This window comes from Protopterus annectens, chromosome 15.part0 (assembly GCF_019279795.1).
Source record: "Protopterus annectens isolate FY-2018-M chromosome 15.part0, PAN1.0, whole genome shotgun sequence".
Taxonomy (NCBI): Eukaryota; Metazoa; Chordata; order Ceratodontiformes; family Protopteridae; genus Protopterus; species Protopterus annectens.
This window is the reverse complement of record NC_056749.1, coordinates 528,196,984-528,219,875: the sequence shown is the minus strand read 5'-3', so window position 1 is coordinate 528,219,875 and position 22,892 is coordinate 528,196,984. Positions and strand designations below refer to the sequence as shown.

Sequence of the window (22,892 nt, the reverse complement as noted above, 5' to 3'; positions counted from 1 at the left end):
AGAAGTCTTGGAAACAGAAGGAGAGGGTCTAACCACCCTGGGAAGGGAGGGGAGTACAGAAACCTGAGAAGCCCCTTCAGCCTGACCTGCCTCTTGAGAGGCCACATCCTGCAAGATCAATGTCTCCCCCTGAGACTCCAGGGAAGCCTCCATCGGAACCACCGGTTCCACTGAAGCCTCTAAAGAACCGGCGTCCGGAACGGACGACTCATCTTGCCTAGGTTTAACCGTTTTGTCTTTGCGCTTCTTAGGAAGGCGGCGGAGTATCCGACGGCATATTATAATTGCACCGCTTACCGAAGACCAGCCTAGCACAATCCAACCTTCGCTTAATAGTGCGCTTATTAAACCTAGCACAAAAGCGACACCCGACTATGTCGTGCTCAGGCCCCAAACAAGGAATACACAAAGAATGATAATCCCTATGCGGTATCTGTTTCCCACAAGAAATACAATTATTCACTTTTTCTGACATCCGGCAATACACTAAGGCAAGAAAAAACCAAAATATTCCCCAACGGGGTACTTAGCCAACTTGGATTCGGTCTGAAACTCCGAACTCGAAAAATTTCAGATCGCCGAATGGCACTTGCAACGCTGCTTCTGCATCGGACCATGCGGCAAAAAAGACTGAGGATATGACGTCGGTCATGCGCTTTTGTACCCTGACGTTCTGATGTCAGTTTTAAGCGCCTTGACCAACGTCAGCCTAATACTTTGGTATTCGGGCCGACCGAGGACAGCGGACTACCCATATGTAAGGACTGCAGCAATGTGAGATGAAGAACATCTGCATTTTATAAAATGACTGACTACATGCATAGCTTCATTGAACATTGGCATCACTTGTACCTTGTGTTCAGATTCCTCTCAATTAGCCACAGTTTTAAGTTTCCCAGAATGGACAAAAGAGTCTGATAATTAAAGGCCTTAAAGGCCAGGATGGCATAAGTATAGACCTTTTGTACCCTACCTGTCCACTGCCTTACTATCTCTACCTGAAGACAACACATTACCTTCATGTATAAACTTGGTGGACTTGACTTACCAGTAGAGATAGAGAAAACCAAATGGTCTGCTACATGCTTTTTTTTTTTTATTTGAAAAAAAATGTCATGTCCTCAGGAACTTTACAAAACCTTTCAGGCTTTTTGGAAGCAAAAGGCTGGGAATCAGGAGGAGAAGTGGTGAATGTAAAGGCATTCAAACAGATCTCTAAAACAGTAAGTACTGGCATAGGTTTTGGAGCACCTATCAGAAGCAAATCATACACATATACATATACATATACATATATATATATATATATATATATATATATATATATACATGGGTCCCCTTCTAAAGACCGAACCGCCGATCCCCCGACGCAGAAATCACCGACGCCAGATAACCAACAGGTACGTATACCGACAGGGTGATTCGCCGACAGCGGAAAGACCGACAAGGGTAATGTGTGATCGCGACCCGGTAAGTGTGCGACAGTGACAGAGGTAGGAGTGGTCAGGTAAGTGAGTTAGGGTTAGGGTGCAGGTAGGTGAAGTGTGCGTTAGTGTCGGAGCTTGGGCTAGGGGTGGGTAAGTGAGTTAGGGTTAGGGTGCAGGTAGGTGAAGTGTGCGATATTGTCGGACCTTAGGGTTAGGGTTTGGGTCAGGGCTAGTGTGTATGCTATGTAGTGTAGTGTGTTGTTTACGTGTGTCGGTGTTATGGTGTTTTGGCGTTGTCGGGTTTGTGTGTTGTCGGTTTTCTGGCGTCGGTGATTTCTGTGTCGGGGAATCGTCAGTTCGGTCCTTAGAAGTAGACCCATATACATACATACATATATATATATATATATATATATATATATATATATATATATATATATATATATACTCACACACACACACACACACACACATATACACACATATATATATATATATATATATATATATATATATATATATATATATATACACACACACACACACACACACACACTTTTCTTTTGGGCACATCAGTGACTTGTCTGGATTCTCACCATTTAAATACTGCATCATTCCAATAATACTCTTCTCAAAGGAAATCTCTTCTATAAGAGCATCAGTGTACAGGGGGTTTTCACTATCAGATGCAAGCTGTCCAGCAGGCTGTATCCAAGATAAGAAAGCTACGGAATTCTCATCGGAATCCAAATCTTTCACCCCCACCCCAGATGAAAACTCATGTAGTCTCTTCCAAATGGGGAGCATGAGAGGGAGTGGAGAGGAAGGGAGGAGGCTTGACCTTGATAAAAATCAAACCGTTCCTTTACTTGAGATGGAGTAGTAGAAACATGTTTTTTTGTTTGTTAGTTGGTTTCTTTTTCTTAGGTGTGACATCTACCCTAACAAAACACAACGGTTCCGGACCTTGATTAAACAGCCAGGTACCTCTTCCCTGGCAAGGATTTGAGGCATGTCTTCTTGGCCTCTGATATCACAGTAGGTTTCCCCCTCTCTACTATCAAGGGAGGAGCAGTCTTTCATGAATGTGGAAGAAGCAGATACCACACCAGCGGGGTCGCAATATCAGACATTTGAGAAGGAGTCAGACATAGTACAATTGTGTACACTTACCATAAATGTAGATGTTCGAGTGTATTCACTATTGCAGTCATTACATTTAGGTAATCTGCTGGCAGGTTGCCCTCAGTCTGCCTGATTAACAAAGTCTTGGGCCCTGCGTCAGTTGCTGTCCCTTCTTCCATGACATCAGGTCGTCAGGGGTATAAAACATGCAGCCGACGCCATTACATCAGTTTTTCTTGCCCCAGATGTCAGGTGCCCCCCAAATGGGGAGCAAAATATACAAATAATTTAAAACACAAAAATATATATCTTCAAACAAAAGCAAATACACCAAAAAGGCTTTTAAGTGTAGTAAAAGAAAGTAGAGGCATTGTAAGAGAAAAAACAGGGGGCTGGGGGGAGGGTAACCAGGACTGCAACAGTGAATACACTCGAACATCTACATTTATGGTAAGTGTACACAACTGCACTATGTTCTTCGTGTTTCACTGCTGCAGTCATTACATTTGGGTAGATTCCCAAATCTATGGTTGGGAGGATGGATTTATACAACATTAGGACCAGCTATAAGGCCCTGCAAAACAGCAGTGGCAAAGCCAGCTCTGGATTTAGAGAAAATTGGCAAGTGATAATGCTTGGTGAAAGTATGAACTGAGCTCTAGATAGCAGCTTCTAGAATATCCCTGGTAGGAACACCTCTGAGAAAGGCTGGAAAAGTAGATGCAGCCCTGGTGGAATGGGATCTGATCCCCTGGGGGATAGGTTTTCCATGGTGCTTATAGCAAAAATGAATACAATGGCTTATCCATTTGGAAATGGTTTGCTTTGAAATAGCCTTTCCCTCTGCCCCTTCAGCAAATGCTACCAGCTGTTGTTCAGATTTTCTTCGAGATTTAATCCTGTCCAAGTAAAATCTAAGTTGTCTGTGTACATCCAATGAATGCAGAATCCGCTCCCCCTTGTTCTGTGGATTGGGAAAGAAAGTTGGCAAATGAATGGACTGATTAAGAGCCACACTGGATACCACCTTGGGCATGAAGGATGGGTTGGTCCTGAGTGACACCCTGTCCGCATGAAAGATGATGAAAGGCTCCACTGCCATAAGGGCCTGTAATTCAGAAATCCTTCTAGCCGAAGTAATTGCTAAAAGGAAGGCTGTTTTCCAAGAAAGAAATTTTAAGTCTGCAGTAGCAGCTGGCTCAAAAGGAGGGAGAGTGAGTTTCTCCAATACAAAGTTAAGGTCCCATGCAGGGGTTGGAGCTCTCCTGGGTGGTCTCACATTTTTGGCCCCTCTGAGATACTGCTTTAGCAGAGGATGAGAGAAGAGGGGGGGTTCTGTGTTGTAATGAGCTGAAATGACTGAGGAATGGATTTTTATGGAAGAAAAAGACAGGCCCTTGAGAAGCATCTCAGTTAAGTATTGCAAAATCTGAGGTAAATTGGGCAATGCTGTGCTCATCCCTTGAGATTGATTCCAGGCACAGAATATTTTCCATTTGTCAGCATAACATTTTCTAGTACTAGGTCTTCTTGACTCCAAACTGACATCCATCACAGGTTTGCTGAGGGATGCTAAGGGGGAATTTAAGTGATTAGCCAAGCTGCAAGATTCAATGTTTGGAGCTGAGGGTGCAGAATTTGGTTGTTCTGCTGAGACAGTAAGGAAGGTGCCATGGAGAAATTTGTGACAGACTGCGTAGGAGTGGGTACCAGTGTTGGCGAGACCAGTCTGGAGCAATCAAAATCATATTTGGTTTGTCCTGTTTGACTTTTAGTAGAACTTTGGAGATCAGAGGCAGAGGGGGGAAAGGCATAGACTGATAGGTTTTCCCAGCTGAAGGACAGAGCATCCACTTTCCAGCCTTTTTTGTAAGGAGTTCTTGTGCAAAATTTGTCCAACTGGTAGTTCTGGGGTGAGGCAAAAAGATCTATGTCTGGGCTCCCCCATTTGTGTCTCAACATGTTGAAAATCTGTGGTTCCAGTTTCCATTCATATGGGTCCATGAGATTTCTGCTTAGTTAGTCTGCCAAAATATTCAGCTTTCCTGGCAGGAACTGAGCTTGTAGTTGTACTTGATAGCTCAAGGCCGTGTTCCACAATGCCATGGCTAGTCTGCAGAGGGGATAGGAATGTGTACCCCCCCCCTGCTTGTTTATGTACCACATAACTGTGGTGTTGTCCGTCTTTACCATTAGTTGTCCTGGATGAGGGTAGTCCTTGAAGGCTGTCAGTGCATTCTGTACAACTAGCATTTCTTTTTGATTGATAAGAAGGTGCTTTTGATTTGGGCTCCATTTGCCCTGAATGCACTTCCCTGCCAGATGAGCCCCCCATGCATAGTCTGATGCATCTGTAGTTAGGGTTTGGGCGGCAGAGGGTGGAGTGAATGGCAGTCCCTTGTTTTGGTGGCAGGCCTCGCAACACCATAGTAACTCTAGTTGCAGGCAATGTATGATGGGAATCATTGTTTCCAGGCTGTGACAATGTTGACTCCATAAACTTTTTAAGTACCACTGAAGTTTCCTCATATGCAGTCTTGCATATGGAATTAGAAGAATGCAGGAGGCCATGAACCCCAAGGCTTGCAGTATTAGTCTTTTAAATAGCAGGGTTTTTGTGGCCACCTGTTTTAAGTAAGTCACTAAATGAATTTGCTTTTCTGGTGTAAGGAAAGCAATCTGGTATTTGTATTCAAGCTTGCACCCAGGAATGTAATTTTTTGAGAGGGTACCAGTTGTGATTTCTTTTCATTTATGGTGTACCCTAGACAAGTTAAAAACTTTTTTACAAATGCCAGATGTTTTAGAAGAATGGCCTTGTTTTCTGCCTGAATTAGACAATCGTCCAGCTATGGATATATTTGAATATTTCTTTGCCTGCAAAATGCAACTACTGGAACCAGGCACTCTGTAAATGCCCTGGGTGCAGTAGATAAGCCAAAGGCAGTGCAGAGAACTGATAATGCAAGTAGCCTGCTTTGAAGCGGAGGTATCTTCTGCAAGATTCCATGATTAGGATATGCAGGTGAGCCTCTTTTAAATCTAGAATTGCCAACCAGTCATCTTTGCTAGCATAGGAAGTAACTGGTGAAGAGTCAGCATCTTGAATTTTGGAATGTCCAGAAAGGTGTTTAGAGTAAACAGGTCCAGAATTGGACGCCATGATTTGTCTTTTCTGGGTACCAGGAAAAGTCTGGAATAGAAACCTTGTCCCTTTCTTTTCCTCTTCTGGTACTAGTTGAATTGCCCCCATGGTTAGGAGGAAAAGTACTTGTTTCTGAGCCTCTGCCCACTGATTTGGGGGCAGGTATAGCCATCCGTTTGGAGATGGCAATGTGTGGAAATGAAATCTGTATCCCTGGGACACTATATTTAAAACCCATTTGTCCTGGGTTATAAGTTGCCAGTTTTTTGCATGAAGAGCCAGTTTTCCCCCCAAAGGGGCGGCTAAGAGGTAAGTGCTTGGTAATTTTAAAGGAAAGTCATTGAGACCGTTTACCATAGGGAGGTGTCTTGTTATTTCCAGATTTGGAAACGTAGGCACCCCATTGCTTAAATCTGAAAGTCCCTTGGGACTGAAACCTGGTGCTTTTGGAATGTCTGGATTTGGCTTGAGTGGCTCTGGAAGAAACTGGAAAGGACCACTTCTTAGTAGGCCAGTGCCTACTAAATCTTGGAGGTTGTACTTGTAAGAAATCTTTCACAGTTTGCATAGATTTAGCTTTATCTTCCATCTTTTTAGAACTTCTTCAGTCTTATTGCCAAACAGACGGTCCTGCTGCAAAGGAGCATCCAACAATTTTGCTTTAACATGATCAGGCAGAGATTGCTCCTTAAGCCAAGCATGCCTTCTAAGCATAGACCCAGTAACAGCAGCCCTGCAAGAGGCCTCCAAAGAATCAAAACCACATTGCAAAGTATGTTTTCCAACTTGTTCAGCTGAATGCAATAAATCCTGTAAATCCTTATTTTCCACACAGTCAGAAATCAACATCATTTTCTGTTTAAGCAGTCCCATGATATGCTGTTGATATTTTAGCATATAGAATTGACAGTGTAAAGCCCTGATTGCTAAGGTTGCAGAAGTATAAACTTTTTAACCCCATGTATCCAGCGCCCTGGAGACTCTATCAGAAGGGGTAGGATTTTTAGCAGTAGAAGCCTTAATGCCCTTGGGCCCCTGAGAAATGGTTTCAGGGTCCGCAACAGGATTTTTGAAAAGGAATTTGTGGGAGTCAGGAACCCTGTAGTACCTGTCTGGCTTACAAGGGGCCAGAGGCAGGGAATCAGGGGCCATACTGGATTCTGAAAACACATCATCAACAATGTCTAGTACAGGAGGAACAGCCAAAGGCCTATGCTGAGGAAGAAGAAGGAAATCCCTAAGCCTCTTTTTGGATTCAGAAAAATCCTGACTTTCCCAGTGGAAGTGCTCCCTTAAGGTATGCAAAGTTTCCCCAAAAGAAAAATCCTCAGGGGAGAAGCAGAAGGAATGGAATCCTCTGCATCAGACTCCTCATAAGTAGGTATGGACAAATCCTGTTTATTAGAAGAGTCAGAAGAAACAGAGTCCTGTTCAGAAAATTCATAGTCAAGTTCAGCCCTAAGCATCTTAGAGGGGGGGGGGGTTGACTACCCCTGATTAGAGTAATTAAATCTTCAGCCATTTTGATCATTTGTTTTTTAGGCATAGGGGCCTGAACATGTGGCCTGGGTGTCGTTTTTTTAGACATAGATCGAGATTTTGGCCTTAACATTGAAGGTGGTGTTGGTTTAATATACAAATCTGTAAGCCTGAATACACCCTCAGAAGCAGGTGCCTGCACAGCGGCTCCGAACCCATCCAAGGTAGAGACATCCGTGGGTTCCATAGGTGAAGCATCTCGTGGCATACCGGACTCCGAATGAGTCTCAGTAGAGGCCTGCGAATCAGAAGTAGCAGGTATCAGGGGCTGCGAAAGCACCTCACAGAGTACCGGTGAACTGGCGACTGGCTTAGGAGAAGTGTCGTCGGCAGTTTTGGACCTCAACGACCTGTCTCTTTTTTTGTGTGTTTTTTCGGTATTCCGGTAGCCAGATGGCTAACCGACGTCATTTCTGGATAATTAAACAAATAACCAAAATATTTAGAAGCAAAAATGTGCCAATGACGGACAGTGCACTGATTAAATAAAGCACAAAACCAACAGGAAGGTACGTCGTGGTCAGGGCCTAAGCAAGGAATACAGTACAAATGAAAATCCTTATGAGGTATTTGCTTCCCACAAGTAATACAATTATTAACTTTTACTGACATCGGTAAGGAGCAAGAAAAAGTTTCCCCAATGGGGTACTTAGCTTTTAGTTGAAGACTTCGGTTCTGAAACTCGAAAACGAAAATTTCAGGAGTCGGCCAACTGGCACTTGCGAACTGCTTCTGCTTCGGGCACTGCATGGCAAGAAAGATTGATGTAATGGCGTCGGCTGCATGTTTTATACCCCTGATGACCTGACGTCATGGAAGAAGGGACAGCAATCGATGCAGGACCCAAGGCTTTGTTAATCAGGCCAACTGAGGGCAACCTGCCAGCAGATTACCCAAATGTAATGACTGCAACAGTGAAACACGAAGAACATCCAGTGGATTTCTGCTACATCCCAGTGGGTACATCGAAATCAGGCCGGACTACTGAAGATTCAGGCCTAGATTTCTGATCCTCCATCTCTGCGACAGTAAGAGGTCTACGGCAGAGAGTTTTGCATTTTGGTTTGAGTCAGACATTAGGCATCTATGTACATGCGTAAGGAAACAAAGTCTGGTATGAAGTGTTTCTGGGATAGGTAATCATGTTAATCCCCCCCCCCCCCCAAATCGCCAGTGGGAATGTAGGTCTTTATAAGGTGTCTAACAGTCACACTTCCCTCTCTTCTATGACACTAAAATTTTTTTTGTATAAAAGACAAAAAAGAAGGTTCCCCAACAGGGCCACTTAACCAGCCAAGTCTAGGCAACTGAAAGCAGAACTACAGAACTACAACTCCGCTGACAGACAGATGGGAGCGAGGACCCCGCAATTAAACTGGCAGCAAGATACTCTGAGGATCTTATGTTCATACATCCTATGTTCCCTTAACCCCACAAGCAGAGGTCATATGCTGGACATATGGAACATCAGGGAGGCTTTGGCCTTGGTATGCCAACCAGACATCAGGTTACCTCAGATCAGATAACCCAACAGTAATGGAATACTTCGACAGCGATCCAGCGTAGGACATCTACGCAGCTGTAGAGTCTTTATTCTGCATGGTTTTATCCTGTACTGTGTGGCATTTTGAAACCATCTACACTTAAATGCAGGACCTCTGTCAGACAACCTACAACTCAAGTGTTAAAGAATCTCTCAGATAAACACAACAAAATATACATTGCTCAAATTGCTCGCCATAACAACTGCATAACAGCAGGCTTTACTCTTGACTTCTATACTGTGATAGGCACCTACTGGTCAAATTAACTACACTGTTTCTAGTAATTAAAGCACCCAATGAAAGCTGAACATCACTGCTCTATGTAACTAAAAACTTGCACTAGAAATAAGTATAAAACACAAACACTACAAAATCTAGCCTCTTGTCCAAAACTGATTTAAAACCAATTTGACTACAATGCTCATCAGTAGTGATCTTCAAACAAAAAATTATACCTACTAAAGTGCTCCACATATAGGGGCCCATTGTGCCCCAAGTGAATGGGCTGGGTTCATCTGCAAGTTACAAATGAATACCATTACACCGCTCAGCCTAGAATGCACACTTGGCTAGATGCACAGAGTCACACCAGATTAACATAGAAGTGATGTTTAACTCCATACATGACCAGAAAAAGACTACTGAAGCACCACTTATGGACATGACAGCAGCTGCTGGCTTAAGCTTTCCAGCCTAAACTAAATGGCCTAATATTACTAACTCAATGTCGTAACGGCAAGCATGTCAGTATAAATTTCAAAATAAAATCCCAAACTACTCATTTTTCACTTATGAAACATTCAGATTAAGGAGGATCCCACAAACTTTACCTGATAAAGCTCTTCTAAATTGTATTTGATAGATGTACTATTCTGGATAGCTTCTACTGCTTCTTTCAGTTTTTGCCAGGTCTCATCTGTATAGTTGTCCGGCAATTTAGGCTTATCTGAAAAACAAAGTACTCCGAGTCAGACAGTCCATAATAAAATAATTCAGTTTAAAAAGCTGCTGCTATTTAATACTTATTTGAGCTACCCACCTCTTTCAACACTTCTGTATCATAAAACAAACCGTGATGGGAAATGTAGAAAATACACTGAAATTTCTTTTTTTAACATCCTAAAAAAGTACAGAACTCTAAACAAGTTTAATATAGTGGAAAGAAAATAAAAGAACTAACCATTTTGTGTGTTGTGGAACAAAAACAGCTGTACAACATTTTTTATTTTATTTTACATTTGTTTACCGGGCTAATCTAACTGGATACATGTCCATTTTCAGTAGAGGCCCGGGGAGATAAGCTCCTATGTAGGACAATGAAATTAACACAATCACAACTAATAAAACTTTAGACAAAATAAAAACTATTAACAGTGTCTATTACAGGTTAACACAGTAATATTTACAGTGCAGAAATACAGGCATAACAAAGGAATGGAAATACAATCAAGGTATGTTAGAGATAGTTTAGTAAATTAGTTGGTTAAGGAGGAGTTGCTGTGTGTGAGTAGACAGGGTAATAAGAGAAAAAAGAGAATTTCGAGACACATATAGACTAGTCAGGTTTGGAGCAGGGGCATAACCAGTGAGTTTTGAGGAACAATTTCAAATTATTTTTGAAGCAGGATAGTGAGGGAAGTGTGGAGAGTTCATTTGGTAGGAGATTCCAGGCTTTTCCAACTATGTTAGAGAAAAGGGAGTCACCAGCCTTATTGTTTGTTTTAGCAGTATGTATTTCTGAGAAGACCTTAAGGATTCCAGGTTTTTATAGGGAGTGATTAGTGTGGAAAGAATAGGCGTTTTGGAAGGTTTGTAAAGAGTGTTATGGACTATAGTTAGTTGATGGAATTTAATTAGATTTTGAAGTTCGAGCCATCCTAGTTGCTTTAAATTAAGGCAGTGATGGGTTCTAAAAGGGTTGCCTGTAGCAAATCTAGCAATGTTATTGTAGGACATTTCCAATTTGCTAAGATTATTTTTAGATATGTTAGTAAAAATAGGAGAGGCATAAAGAAGAGAGGATATTAGATGAGTGTGTGCTATAGTGGTTCGAGCTGAAGGCAGGAGAAAGGATTTTATCCTAGAGAGCGAGCCTAGCTTTTTGTTGACTGTTTTTATAGTGTTGTTAATGTGGATGTCAAAGTTCAAATTATTGTCAATGGTGACACCTAATAGTTTTGTGGTTGGTTCAGGGTATATAATAGTTTTATTGGTATAGTTTACTGAGAAGTCCATTGGGAGGGACTTTTTAGTAGGAGAGAAAAGGAGGAGTTTAGTCTTTTTGGGGTTTAGGAGAAGGCATCTATGTGTGAACCATTGCTCAACTGTGTTAAATACTTGTTGGGTAAGATAGAAGTTCTGGAGAAGAGGGGCTGAGCATATCAGTGTAGAGTCATCCATATTGTATGCATGTAGCTTGGGGGATTGCCAGGTGAAGGTCATTGATGAATATGGAAAGAGTAGAGGTCCAAGGATGGAGCCTTGAGGGACACCAGGTTGTGGGCAGGTGAGTAGAGAGGGATTTGTGCCAAAGTACGGCCTGTTTTCTTTTATCAAGGTAGGACTGGAACCATTTTATGGAGGCTGTATCAAGTGACAGGGATTTTAGTATTTTGATGAGAATTTGGTGATTTACCATGTCAAAAGCTTTAGACAGGTCAATAAATAGGGCTGAAGATAGTTTGTTTAGATTACGTTTTGATTACGTTTTTTGTTAATACAATCTGTGAAGGAAAGAAGGGCAGTAGTGGTGCTATGTGAAGGTCTAAAACCATGCTGACAGTTGGCTAGTAAGTTATTTTTTGTTAGATGGTCAAGTAATTGTCTGTGAATGCATTTTTCCATGATTTTTGCCAGAGGTGAGAGGAGGGCAATGGGGCGGTAATTGGAGAGTTCAGTTGATTGACCTCCCTTGTGGAGGGGGATAATATGGGAAATTTCCCATAAACTTGGGATATAACTTTCAGTAATAGTTCTATTGATTAGGATAGAAATAGGATAGGCAATGGCTTTGGCGGATAGTTGTAGGAATTCAGCAGGTAGTTGGTCTGCTGAGGGGGAGCATGGTTTCAGTTTCTGTAGAAGGGTTTGAGTATAGGATGTTGGTATGGGTTGAAAGTGAAATGTAAGGGGTGAGGTTGATTCATCGGAAGGTAGAGTGAAGTTATTTGGTGATAGTTGACTAGCTAGTGTTTGTATAGCATCAGTAAAAAAGGTATTAAAAGCGTTAGCTATATTCATCGGTGTTTTGCCTTCAGTGTTTTGAGGGTTTGGAGTAGTGGATTGTCCTGGATGGAGTAGTTGGTTGATACTAGACCAGAATTTCTGTGGCTTGTTTTGATTAGCTTGTTGGGATTGCAGGTAGTAGTTCTTTTTGTCAGATAATATAGCTTTTTTAGTTTCATTTCGTAGTTGTCTGAATTTTTGTTGATCTATAGGGTTTTTAGTTTTCCTCCATTTTGCCCAAGGTTTGTTTCTCATATTGACTTTATGTATGGTTTCTTTTGAGAGCCATGGAGCATGTTTGGTTTTAATTCTAATTAGTCTGGATGGGGCATGGTGGTTGAGGATGGCAAGGAAGTTGGAGTTAAAGTAACTAACGGCTTCATCTAAAGGAAGGTTTTGTAAGGGTGACCAGTTACATGCTTTTAATTCCATCTGGAAAAGTTGAGGGTTAAAGTACTTTTTAGACCTGATGTTTTTAATGGATGTTGGGGAGGGAAAGTTGATTTTATGTCTGATGATATAGGTAAGAGAGTGGTCACTTAAATCATCAGGGAGGGTTCCTGAGTCATAAATGTGAGGATGATGGTTAATGAGAATCCAGTCTAATAAGCTTGATTTCTTGTTGGATTTATTTATTCTGGTAGGGGAGGTAATGGTTTGGGAATACCCATATAGGTTAATATGGTTTGTGGGGAGGCTGCTGCAGAAGCAGGTCCAGTCAATATTTGTGTCACCTAGGATAATGGTTTCTTGAGGTAGGTTTTGGGAAAGCCAACAAAGTGAATTTTCCATAGTTGCTGTGTTATTACCAGGAGGTAGATATATGCAGATAACATAGATAGATTTGGAATTGTTAAGAAGAAGTTTAGATATAAGAATTTCTGCATTGGAGTCTAAAGGTGGCTTGCAGTTATAAGTGGTTAAATGTAAGCTAGGTTTATATAGGATAGCAACCCCTCTACCTTTCTTGGATGTACGGTCTAGTCTCAGGATATTGTATCCAGGTGGGATAATTTCATTATCTTTGGTTGCTGGTTTTAACCAGGTTTCTGTTAAGCAGAGAATATCAAAGGAATAGATTTCAGTTACAGCTTGGAGTTGAGTAACTTTGTTATTTATACTGCGGATATTAAGATGGGCAATTAAAAGGGAGTTAGATGGTTTAGACAGGGCTTGGGTAGTAGAATCATTGAGGTTGATGAGAGAGATAGGAGTTGTTTGGGGGCCTGGGTTAGGGTGGATGTCACCATCCTTTAAAGAGAGTAGCATGCTTAGATTATATGGGTTGGGTAGTCTGCTGTATAGTGATAGACATTTTTTGGGGTTTAGATTGGTGTATTTTGTGTGTAGTGTTCTATGATATTTAGGAAGTATGTAGTTAGATGAGGATGTTATATTAGCGTGAATAAAATATAGAGGTGAGTTTGGAGAGTTGGTTTCTTTTGGGATAGTTTTGGTTTGGGTCTAGTGGATTTTGAAAAGAAGTGAATAGATGTGTGAGGATTAAAGGAGGTAGTAGTGAGAGTATGAATAAGAGTGTGAAAAAGAATGGGATGGATTGTTTATTCATTATATGTGTAGCTGGTGTTTTATGTAGGTAGAAAATAGAAATCTATAGTGAGGAGATGAGAGAGTGAGTAGAGTGTGGTGTGATAGGAGGAGGGGAGTGAGGTTAGTATTAGTGGACTTTGGAGTCAGGAGAGTGTGTAGGGAGAAAAGATAGTGGGAAGGGTGTCTTTGAAGAGGAAAAGGTAGGATTATAAGGTATGATTATAGGGTATTGGGAAGAGGAAGGGGTGTGGTTAGGGAGTAATTGGAAGAAGAAAGGGATGTGGTTAGAGAGTAGCAGGAAGAGGAGGAGGTATGGGTAGGAAGTATAAAGGTAGGACCCCCTAGGGGTGGGTGGGAATTGGGGGTAGGGAGAGGAGCGGAGTGAGCCCGAGGCTTAACGGAGCGGTAGAGACAAGTTGAGTGTTGCAGGAGATCAATCAGTGGAATGCTGACTGAAAGGTAAGTTAAGTTAAGGTAGTGGAAGAGAGATAAAATAAGTATAGAAGCAGATTTGCAAGGCTAATAGTGGAAGAGTACAGTAAAGCAGGAGGTGTGGAAGGAGATTAGTAGCAGGTGAGGACAGTAGTCTGCTAAGAGTGGAATTTCCTAAGGGTTTGGGATAGGCAAACGCTAGGGACTATGAGAGGGTGCCACCTAGTGGCCAGGAGCTGGTATAATAGTAGTAGTACTTTCAGGGGGAAGGCCGGTCTAGGGCTGAAAAAGGACGCTCAGTACGTTCAGAGACAGTAGTGAATGTCCAGACAGGGGCAGTTGTTAAATTATGGGTTAAAAAAAAAAAGGAGTATGGCTGCTGGCTGACCAGGCTGAGAAATCTTTGCTTACATTAGTGAGGAACATGCATACTACAAATTAGCTGTATAGCAAGTTAGAGGACCACACATACGTTCTTCCTTCCTTTGGTAGGAGAGTACAGGGGAGGACAAATAGGGTGTTGAGACAGCTGATAAGTTGGAAAAGGATCCTGTGTTGCCAGGGAGGGTTTTAACCCTGATGGAGCGTAGGCCAGCTGGAGTGTTTCTTCCTTCCTTTGGTAGGAGAGTACAGGGGAGGACAAATAGGGTGTTGAAACAGCTGATAAGTTGGAAAAGGATCCTGTGTTGCCAGGGAGGGTTTTAACCCTGATGGAGCGTAGGCCAGCTGGAGTGTTTCTTCCTTCCTTTGGTAGGAGAGTACAGGGGAGGACAAATAGGGTGTTGAGACAGCTGATAAGTTGGAAAAGGATCCTGTGTTGCCAGGGAGGGTTTTAACCCTGATGGAGCATAGGCCAGCTGGAGTGACAGGATTACAAAAAAAAACACAGCCGCCAGGAGCGCACAACAGCCAGGGGATAACTAGGGAATTAAATAAACATATAGACACATTTTTTTAAAGCTAGAAAGTACAGTTGTGTAAGTTGAGCTTACCTTACCATAACAGCAGATTTTCAAATGATCACTGCTGCAGTAGCCTTTGCTATAATGGTTATATCCTGCCAAGAATATAATGGCTGGCCAGCTTCCAAAGTTTCAGGGCACCTTCCACAAGCCCAAATTCTCAGGTAGCTCAAGCTGAGCTGACTAAAAAACAAGTCTGGGCACAAAGCCCTTCAGAGCTTTTCTGCCAGGAGGCAGAGGGAGACTGAGCCCTGAAAGAACTATGCTAGGAAAAACAAAACATAAATGCCCATACCCTGAAATAAATAAATAAAAACAAGGTGGGTGGAGGGTGCAGCTACTGCAGCAGTGATCATTCGAATATCTACTGTTATAATAGTACAGTTGTGTAAGTTGAGCCTATGTTCATAATATTGATCACTGCTGCAGTAGCCTTAGCTATATGGGTAGTCTACCATGGCTAACTACATTTGGGAGGTGGAAGGAGAAGAGTCCATGAACTCAGGGAGAAAGGTCTTAGCAAAGCTAGATCTGGACCTAGAGAAGGAAAAAGCATATAGTGTTTTGTAAAAGTATGTACTGAGGACCAAGTAGCAGCTTCTAGAATACAGAATCCAACCCTTTCTAAAAAGCCATAGATGAAGCCAAGGCCCTGGCAGAGAAGGTCTTGACCCTGCCTGGAAAAGATCTGTTATGAGTGTAACAAAGATAATTGCCTTAGACAACAACAGGTTGTTCCTTCTTCTTACCCTCACAACAAATAAACAAACTGATCCAAAGAACTGAGAGATTTAGTTCTGTCAAGATAGTATCCAAGTTGTCTGTGGACATCCAAGGTATGCAGCATCCTTTCTCCTTCATTTTTAGATTCAGTAAAGAAAACTAGGAGATGGATAGATTGGTTTAAAATAAACTTGGTTACCACTTTAGGCATAAAAGAAGGATTACTTCACAAATAAACCCTGTCCCTATGGAAAATGAGGTAGGCTGACTCACCATAAGGGCATGCAACTCAGACACCCTTCTTGCAGTGGTTAGAGCAAACAGTAAAAACTGTTTTCCATGTTAAGAACCTCAAGTCGGCCAGATTAGCTAGTTCAAATGGAGCAAGTGTTATCTTGTCCAACACAAAATGAATAGTTCAAAAAGGGCTACCAGCTTACCTGGTTATCTCTTATGCAAAACCTCTTTCAAGAGCATTTTGATACAAGACTGCCTTGAAAAAGGAGGATCAATACACAGACATGCTGAAATAGCCACTAAATGAACCTTGATCAAGGAATAGGAAAGATCATATGATAGTAACTCACACAAACACTGTAAAACCACTGAACAACTAGCCCTGAATGGGCACTGGCTATGCTCTTAGCACCAACTAGAAAACCTTTTTCATTTGTTCTTCTTCTTTCGGCTTTTTCACGGGATGGGGTTGCCACAGCGGACCACCTGTCCGCTCATGATTGGCAGTGGAGTTGTACAGTGTCAAGTTGCCAGCCCAGTGCCCAACCTTCCACAGAAGGCACACACACACACACACACACACACACACACACACACACACACCTATTGCCAATTTAGTGTGTCCAATCCACCTACAGCATGTCTTTGGGATGTGGGAGGAAACCGGAGCACCCGGAGGAAACCCACGTGACCACAGGGAGGACATGCAGACTCTGCACAGAAGGTACCCCAGCCGAGGATCGAACCAGAGAACCTCTTGCTGTGAGGTGGGAACGCTAACTGCTGCACCACCGCGGCCGCCCAAAACCTTTTTCATTTGTCAATATACGATTTTCTAGTAACAGGCTTTATTGCCTCCATTACTACCTGCTGCAAGTCTTCAGTAAACAGATGCCTAAAAGGACGTACAACCTTATCATCCAGGCAGTCAAATGAAAATGAATGATGCTGGAGTGTATCAAACACCCCTGTTCTCGTGCGAGTAGATCTTGTCTATGAGGAAGATTGTCATAATTAACCACAGCCATTTCCAAAAAAAGGGAGCCTCATAGTTGCCAAGGCCAGAAGGGAGTCACTACAATGATCTTAGGGGATTCCTTCTGAATCATCAGAAGTATGCTGGATATTAGTGGAAAGTGTGGAAAAGCATAAAGCAACATTCCTGCCCAAGGAAAAAAAAAAGGCATCTATCTCACAGGTTTTCTAGCTTAGACCCGGAACAGAATCTTGCCAGTTGATTGTTCAGACAGGAGGCAAAAAGTACAGTTTTGTACCTACCATAAATGTAGATGTTCGAGGATCCACATTGCTGCAGTCCTAACTATTGGGTAGTCCGCCGTCCAGTCGGCCCGAATACCAGAGTATATGGCTGACGTCGGTCAGGGCGCATTAGACTGACGTCAGTACGTCAGGGTACTAATGCGCATGACCGACGTCATATCCTCAGTCTTTTCTTGCCCCAGATGTCAGAAGACCCTAAAAAGGCAAGGCCCAATATACCTGCACCAGAAATATGTACAATATATACAAAAATATATACAAAAATATCAGCATATAACCTCACCTACACAACCACCCCTAAACACAGAGGGGAAGGAGGGAGGGTAATTTGGACTGCAGCAATGTGGATCCTCGAACATCTACATTTATGGTAGGTACAAAACTGTACTATGTTCTTCGTTCCACATTGCTGCAGTCCTAACTATTGGGTAGAATCCCAAAGCAGAGGTAAGGGAGGCTGGCAAATCATAAAGAAGCAGGAGCTGACAACATGCCTTGCAAAATAGCTGTGGCAAAACCAGCCCTAGACTTAGAGTAGAGAGGAAGGTGATAATGCTTAGAGAAAGTATGCACTGAACTCCAAGTAGCTGCCTCCAAAATATCCTTAGTTGCCACCCCTTAGAAATGCTGTTGAAGTGGCAGTAGCCCTAGTGGAATGAGGCCTAATCCCAGCTGGAATCTCCTTGCCATGATGGGAATAACAAAATGCAATGCAAACCCAATCCACCTAGAAATAGTTTGTTTTGACACAGGCTTGCCCTGAACTCAAAGCAAAAGAAACAAACAACTGCTGAGACTGCCTAAAATCCTTAGTCCTGCTTAAATAATAACGCAATTTCCTATGTACATCTAAAGTGTGCAAAATCTTTTCCCTTTATTTTGGGGGTCTGCATAAAAAGTAGGCAAATGAATAGTTTGGTTTAAAGCCACACTAGAAACCACCTTAGGCATAAAGGAAGGATTAGTACGTAATGATACCCTATCCTTATGGAAAATCAAAAAGGGCTCTACTGCCATAAGGGCCTGCAACTCAGACACCCTTCTTGCAGAAGTAATAGCCAACAAAAAAGCAGTCTTCCATGACAAGTATTTCAATTCAGCAGTAGCCGCAGGCTCAAAAGGTTGTAGAGTAAGTTTTTCCAACACAAAATTGAGATCCCAAGCAGGAGTAGGAGCTCTACGTGGGGGTCTTATATTCTTTGCCCCTCTAAGAAACTGCTTGAACAAAGGATGCGAAAACAATGGTGGGTCACAATCATAGTGAGCTGAAATTGCTGCAGCATGAATCTTAATGGAAGAGAAGGACAAACCTTTGTCCAATAACTCAATAAGATATTGAAGAGCCACATTCAAATTAGGCTCAGAAATCTCCAAATTCTTTGCTGTACTCAAAATTAAAAACCTCTTCCATTTTTCTGCGTACACTTTCCTTGTACTAGGTCTTCTAGCTTCCATAATCACATTTAAAACTTGTTGAGGAAGTTGAGACCTGCTGTGTTTCAACACAGAATATGCCAGGCTGTTAGATGAAGTGAGTGAAGCTTGACATTGAGCAGATGACCGTCCTTCTGAGATAACAGATGTGGAATCAAAGGTAAAGGCCATGGAGGCTTCCTTACCAGACTCCTTAGTAGTGGGTACCAGTGTTGCCGAGGCCAATCTGGAGCTATTAAAATCATCCTTGGCTTGTCTTGTCTGACCTTTAAGAGCACCTTTGGAAGAAGAGGCAGAGGTGGAAAGGCATACACATGAAGATTTTTCCAACTGAAAGAAAGAGCATCCACTCTCCAAGCTGTGTGATGAAACCCCTTTGTGCAAAACTTTGGCAGCTGGTGGTTTAGTGGAGAAGCGAACAGATCTATGTCTGGAGTTCCCCATGACACTGTCAATTTCTGAAATACATGAAGATCCAGTTTCCACTCGTGGGGATCCATGATTTGTCTGCTTAACACATCTGCTAAGGAGTTCTGTGCTCGGCAGAAACCTTGCCTGAAGAGTTAGTTGCAAGCTGAGCGCAGTCTCCCATAAAAATCATTGCTTGCCTGCATAGAGGATAAGAATGTGTTCCCCCTTGTTTGTTGATGTACCACATGACAGTTGTGTTGTCTGTTAGAATCAACACCTGCCCTGGAAGAAGTAACTCCTTGAAAGCCATTAATGCAAACTGGACTGCTAACATCTCCTTCATGTTGATATGTAGATGTTGTAGTCTGGCAGGCCACTTGTCTTGTATCCACTTTCCATTTAGATGAGCTCCCCAAGCAATGTCCGAGGCATCTGTCGTTAAAATCTGACTCGCCTCTGGCCGGGTCACAGAGAGTCCCTTGTTTAGGTGACATTCCTGAGCCCACCACAAAAATTCTTTTTGAAGGCAAGGTATTATTTGAATGACAGTGTCCAAATCCTGGCAGTGCTGTGTCCATACATTTTTGAGATACCATTGCAGCTTCCTCATATGCAGTTTGGCATTGGGAAGCACCAGAATACAAGATGCCATGAACCCTAATGCTTGAAGGACTGTCCTTGCAGTCAGCACGGACTGATGAGATAGTTGATGGAAGTAAAGGGATAGACTCTTTTGTTTGTCCGGGGTTAAAAAGGCCATCTGGGCTGCTGTATTCAGTCTCACACCCAGAAAGCACATGTCTTGAGAGGGTACTAGACTGGACTTTATTTCGTTCACAGAATACCCTAGGCATCTTAGCACTGCTATAACATATTCCAGATGCTAAATAAAAGATGCTGTAGAAGGTCTTCCTTTTCTTGAGCCAGAATCAGGCAGTCGTCCAAGTAAGGATAGATTTGAATTCCTTTTAGCCTGAAGTAAGCTATCACTGGAGCCAGAACCTTTGTGAATACTCTGGGCGCAGTAGATAAGCCAAAGGGCAATGCAGAGAACTGATAATGAGAATTTCCAGCTCGAAAACGCAGATACTTCCTGCAACTTAGTCTTATAGGCACATGAAGGTAAGCTTCCTTGAGATCTAAAGTTACCATCCAGTGATCTTTGCCCAGCAGAGGTAAAAGCTGTTGTAACGCCAACATCTTGAACTTTGGAATGTCCAGATAAGTGTTGAGGATAGATAAATCCAAAATTGGTCTCCACGTGTTCCCCTTCTTTGGTACTAGGAACAGGCGAGAATAAAATCCTAGGCCCCTTTCTGATACAGGGACTGGCTGAATGGCCCTATTTGGAGTAACAGAGAAATTTGCTTGTGAGCCTCTTTCCTTTGTGGAGGAGGAACGTCTGGCATGCCTTTGAAAGGGGGCAATGTATGGAAATAAAACCTGTAACCGTGGTGAATGATATCCAACACCCATCTGTCTGGAGTGATTAAATCCCAATTTTCTTTGAAAAGAGACAGTCTTCCTCCCAAAGGAGCTGCCAGACGAGAATCTACTGGCAGCTGAAAAGGCAGGTCATTGGGTCTGTTTACGAAAGGACTGACCCCTGCCCTCACCAGAAGTCTGAGCAGGTGAACTCCTGTTCTAGGCCTAAAAGAACCTTGAGCTCTGCCCCTACCACGCCTAGACCTACCCCTAGACTGGGAATCATAAGCAGGATATGTCCATCCCTTAGTAGGCCAATTTCTACTAAACTTGGTGGCTGCACCTGCAAAAATCTTTAACAGTTTGCATAGACTTAGCTTTGTCCTCCATTTTCTTTAAAACTGCTTCCACAGGCGAACCAAACAACACATCAGACTGTAAAGGAGCATCCAAAATCCTTGTCTTAACATGCTCAGCTAAATTCTGATCCCTCAACCAGGCATGCCTGCGAAGAACAGAACTAGTGGCAGCCACCCTCGAGGAGGCCTGTACAGCATCAAAACCACATTGCAAAGAATGCTTACCCACTTGTTCAGACACATGAACTAAATCTAGCAACTCTTTACACTCAATACCTTCCGCCAAAGCATCCACCTTAGATTTCAGTTGTGAAAGGAGATAATTTTGATATTTTAGCATGTGAAACTGACAATTCAACGCCCTCATGGCTAAAGTGGAGGAAGTATACACTTTCTTTCCCCATCTATCCAAAGCCCTTGCCTCTTTATCAGTGGGAACAGGGTTTTAACCACAGAGGCCTTAACACCTTTAGGTCCTTGAGAAACAGTTTCGGGTCTGCCCTAGGACTCTTAAAAGATACTTATGAGCTTCAGGCACCCTATAGTACCTATCAGGTTTAACAGGAGCAGGAGGCAAAGAATCAGGGTTCAGGGAAGCCTCTGCAAAACATCTTCCACCACATTCAACACAGGAGGTATAGCTAAGGGCCTATGCTGGGGTAAAACAAGAATTCCCTAAGCCTTTTCCTGGAATCAGAGTAATCCTGGCCTTCCCATTTAAAGTGCTCCTCATGGAATGCAGAGTCTCTGAAAATGAGAAATCCTCAGGAGGAGAAGCTGTAGGAGTGGAATCATCCACATCAGAATCAGAATAAGGAGGATACTCCTGCAAATCTTCCGCAGAAGTCTCAGAAGCCTCTGAACACTGTTCAAAACTATCAAACTCAGGTTCCACCCTAGGCCTCTTATCAGGAGGGGGCATAGAACCTCTAATCATAGTAATCAAATCTTCTGCCATTTTAAGCATATGTTTCTTAGGCACAGAACCTGAAGTGCTAGGAGAAGCCCCCACTGAAGCTAAACTTGGCCTACCTCTCAAAGAAGTTTTGGAAACAGAAGGAGAGGCTCTAACTCCCTTGGGAAGAGAGGGAAGAACAGTTACCTGAGAAGCCCCTCAGCCTGGCCTACCTCCTGAGAAGGCACATCCTGTAACAGTAAAGTCTCTGCCTGAGACTCCAAAGAAACTCCTGGCAAAACCTCTGGCTCCACTGAGTTTCTAAAGAACCGGCGTCCGGGACTGCCGGTTCATCAACCCTAGGCTTCGCTGTTTTGTCCTTGCGCTTCTTGGATAAGCGGCCGGAGCATCCGGCGGCATTTTATAATTGCAACGCTTCCCAAACACTAACCTGGCACAGTCTAACCTTCTCTTAATAGTGCGTTTGTTAAACCTAGCACAAGAGCGGCATCCAACAACGCCGTGCTCAGGCCCTAAACAAGGTATACACAAGGTATGGTAATCCCTATGAGGTATCTGTTTCCCACAAGAAATACAGTTATTCACTTTTTCTGACATCCGGTTAAATACTGAGGCAAGAAAAAACCAAAATGTTCCCCAACGGGGTACTTAGCCAACTCTGATTCGGTCTGAAACTCCGACTTCAGAAAATTTCAGAACGCCAACCTGCACTCGCAAAACTGCTTCTGCATCGGACCATGCGGCAAAAAAGACTGAGGATATGACGTCGGTCATGCGCATTAGTACCCTGACGTACTGACGTCAGTCTAATGCGCCCTGACCGACGTCAGCCATATACTCTGGTATTCGGGCCGACTGGACGGCGGACTACCCAATAGTTAGGACTGCAGCAATGTGGAACGAAGAACATCAGTCTACTTGAGAAACTCCCCACAGATGGATCAAACGTTGGAAGACGCCCTGATCTACTTTCCATTCATTAGTGCCTGCCCTGATTCTGTTCAGCTCGTCTGTCACAAAACCGTGTTCTGATGGAACATTGGAATGCTTGCAAAGTGAGACTGTGCCGCAAAGTTATATTCCAAGCTAATATGGACAGTCTGCAAAGGGGGGGGTATGACCTTGTTCCACCTTGCTTGTAGAGGTACCACATGAC

At 42.9% G+C, this 22,892-nt stretch overlaps 1 protein-coding gene across 1 annotated transcript in view; it reads right to left on the bottom strand.

The window, feature by feature from the left end:
• CUL4B (cullin 4B) overlaps positions 1–22,892 on the bottom strand; it is a 3,236,793-nt gene that overhangs the window by 3,013,091 nt on the left and 200,810 nt on the right. Inside the window, exon 2 of the mRNA XM_044057336.1 lies at positions 9,611–9,726. Within this exon, the coding sequence (XP_043913271.1) occupies positions 9,611–9,726 (116 nt within the window). The remainder of the gene's footprint in view (positions 1–9,610; positions 9,727–22,892) is intronic.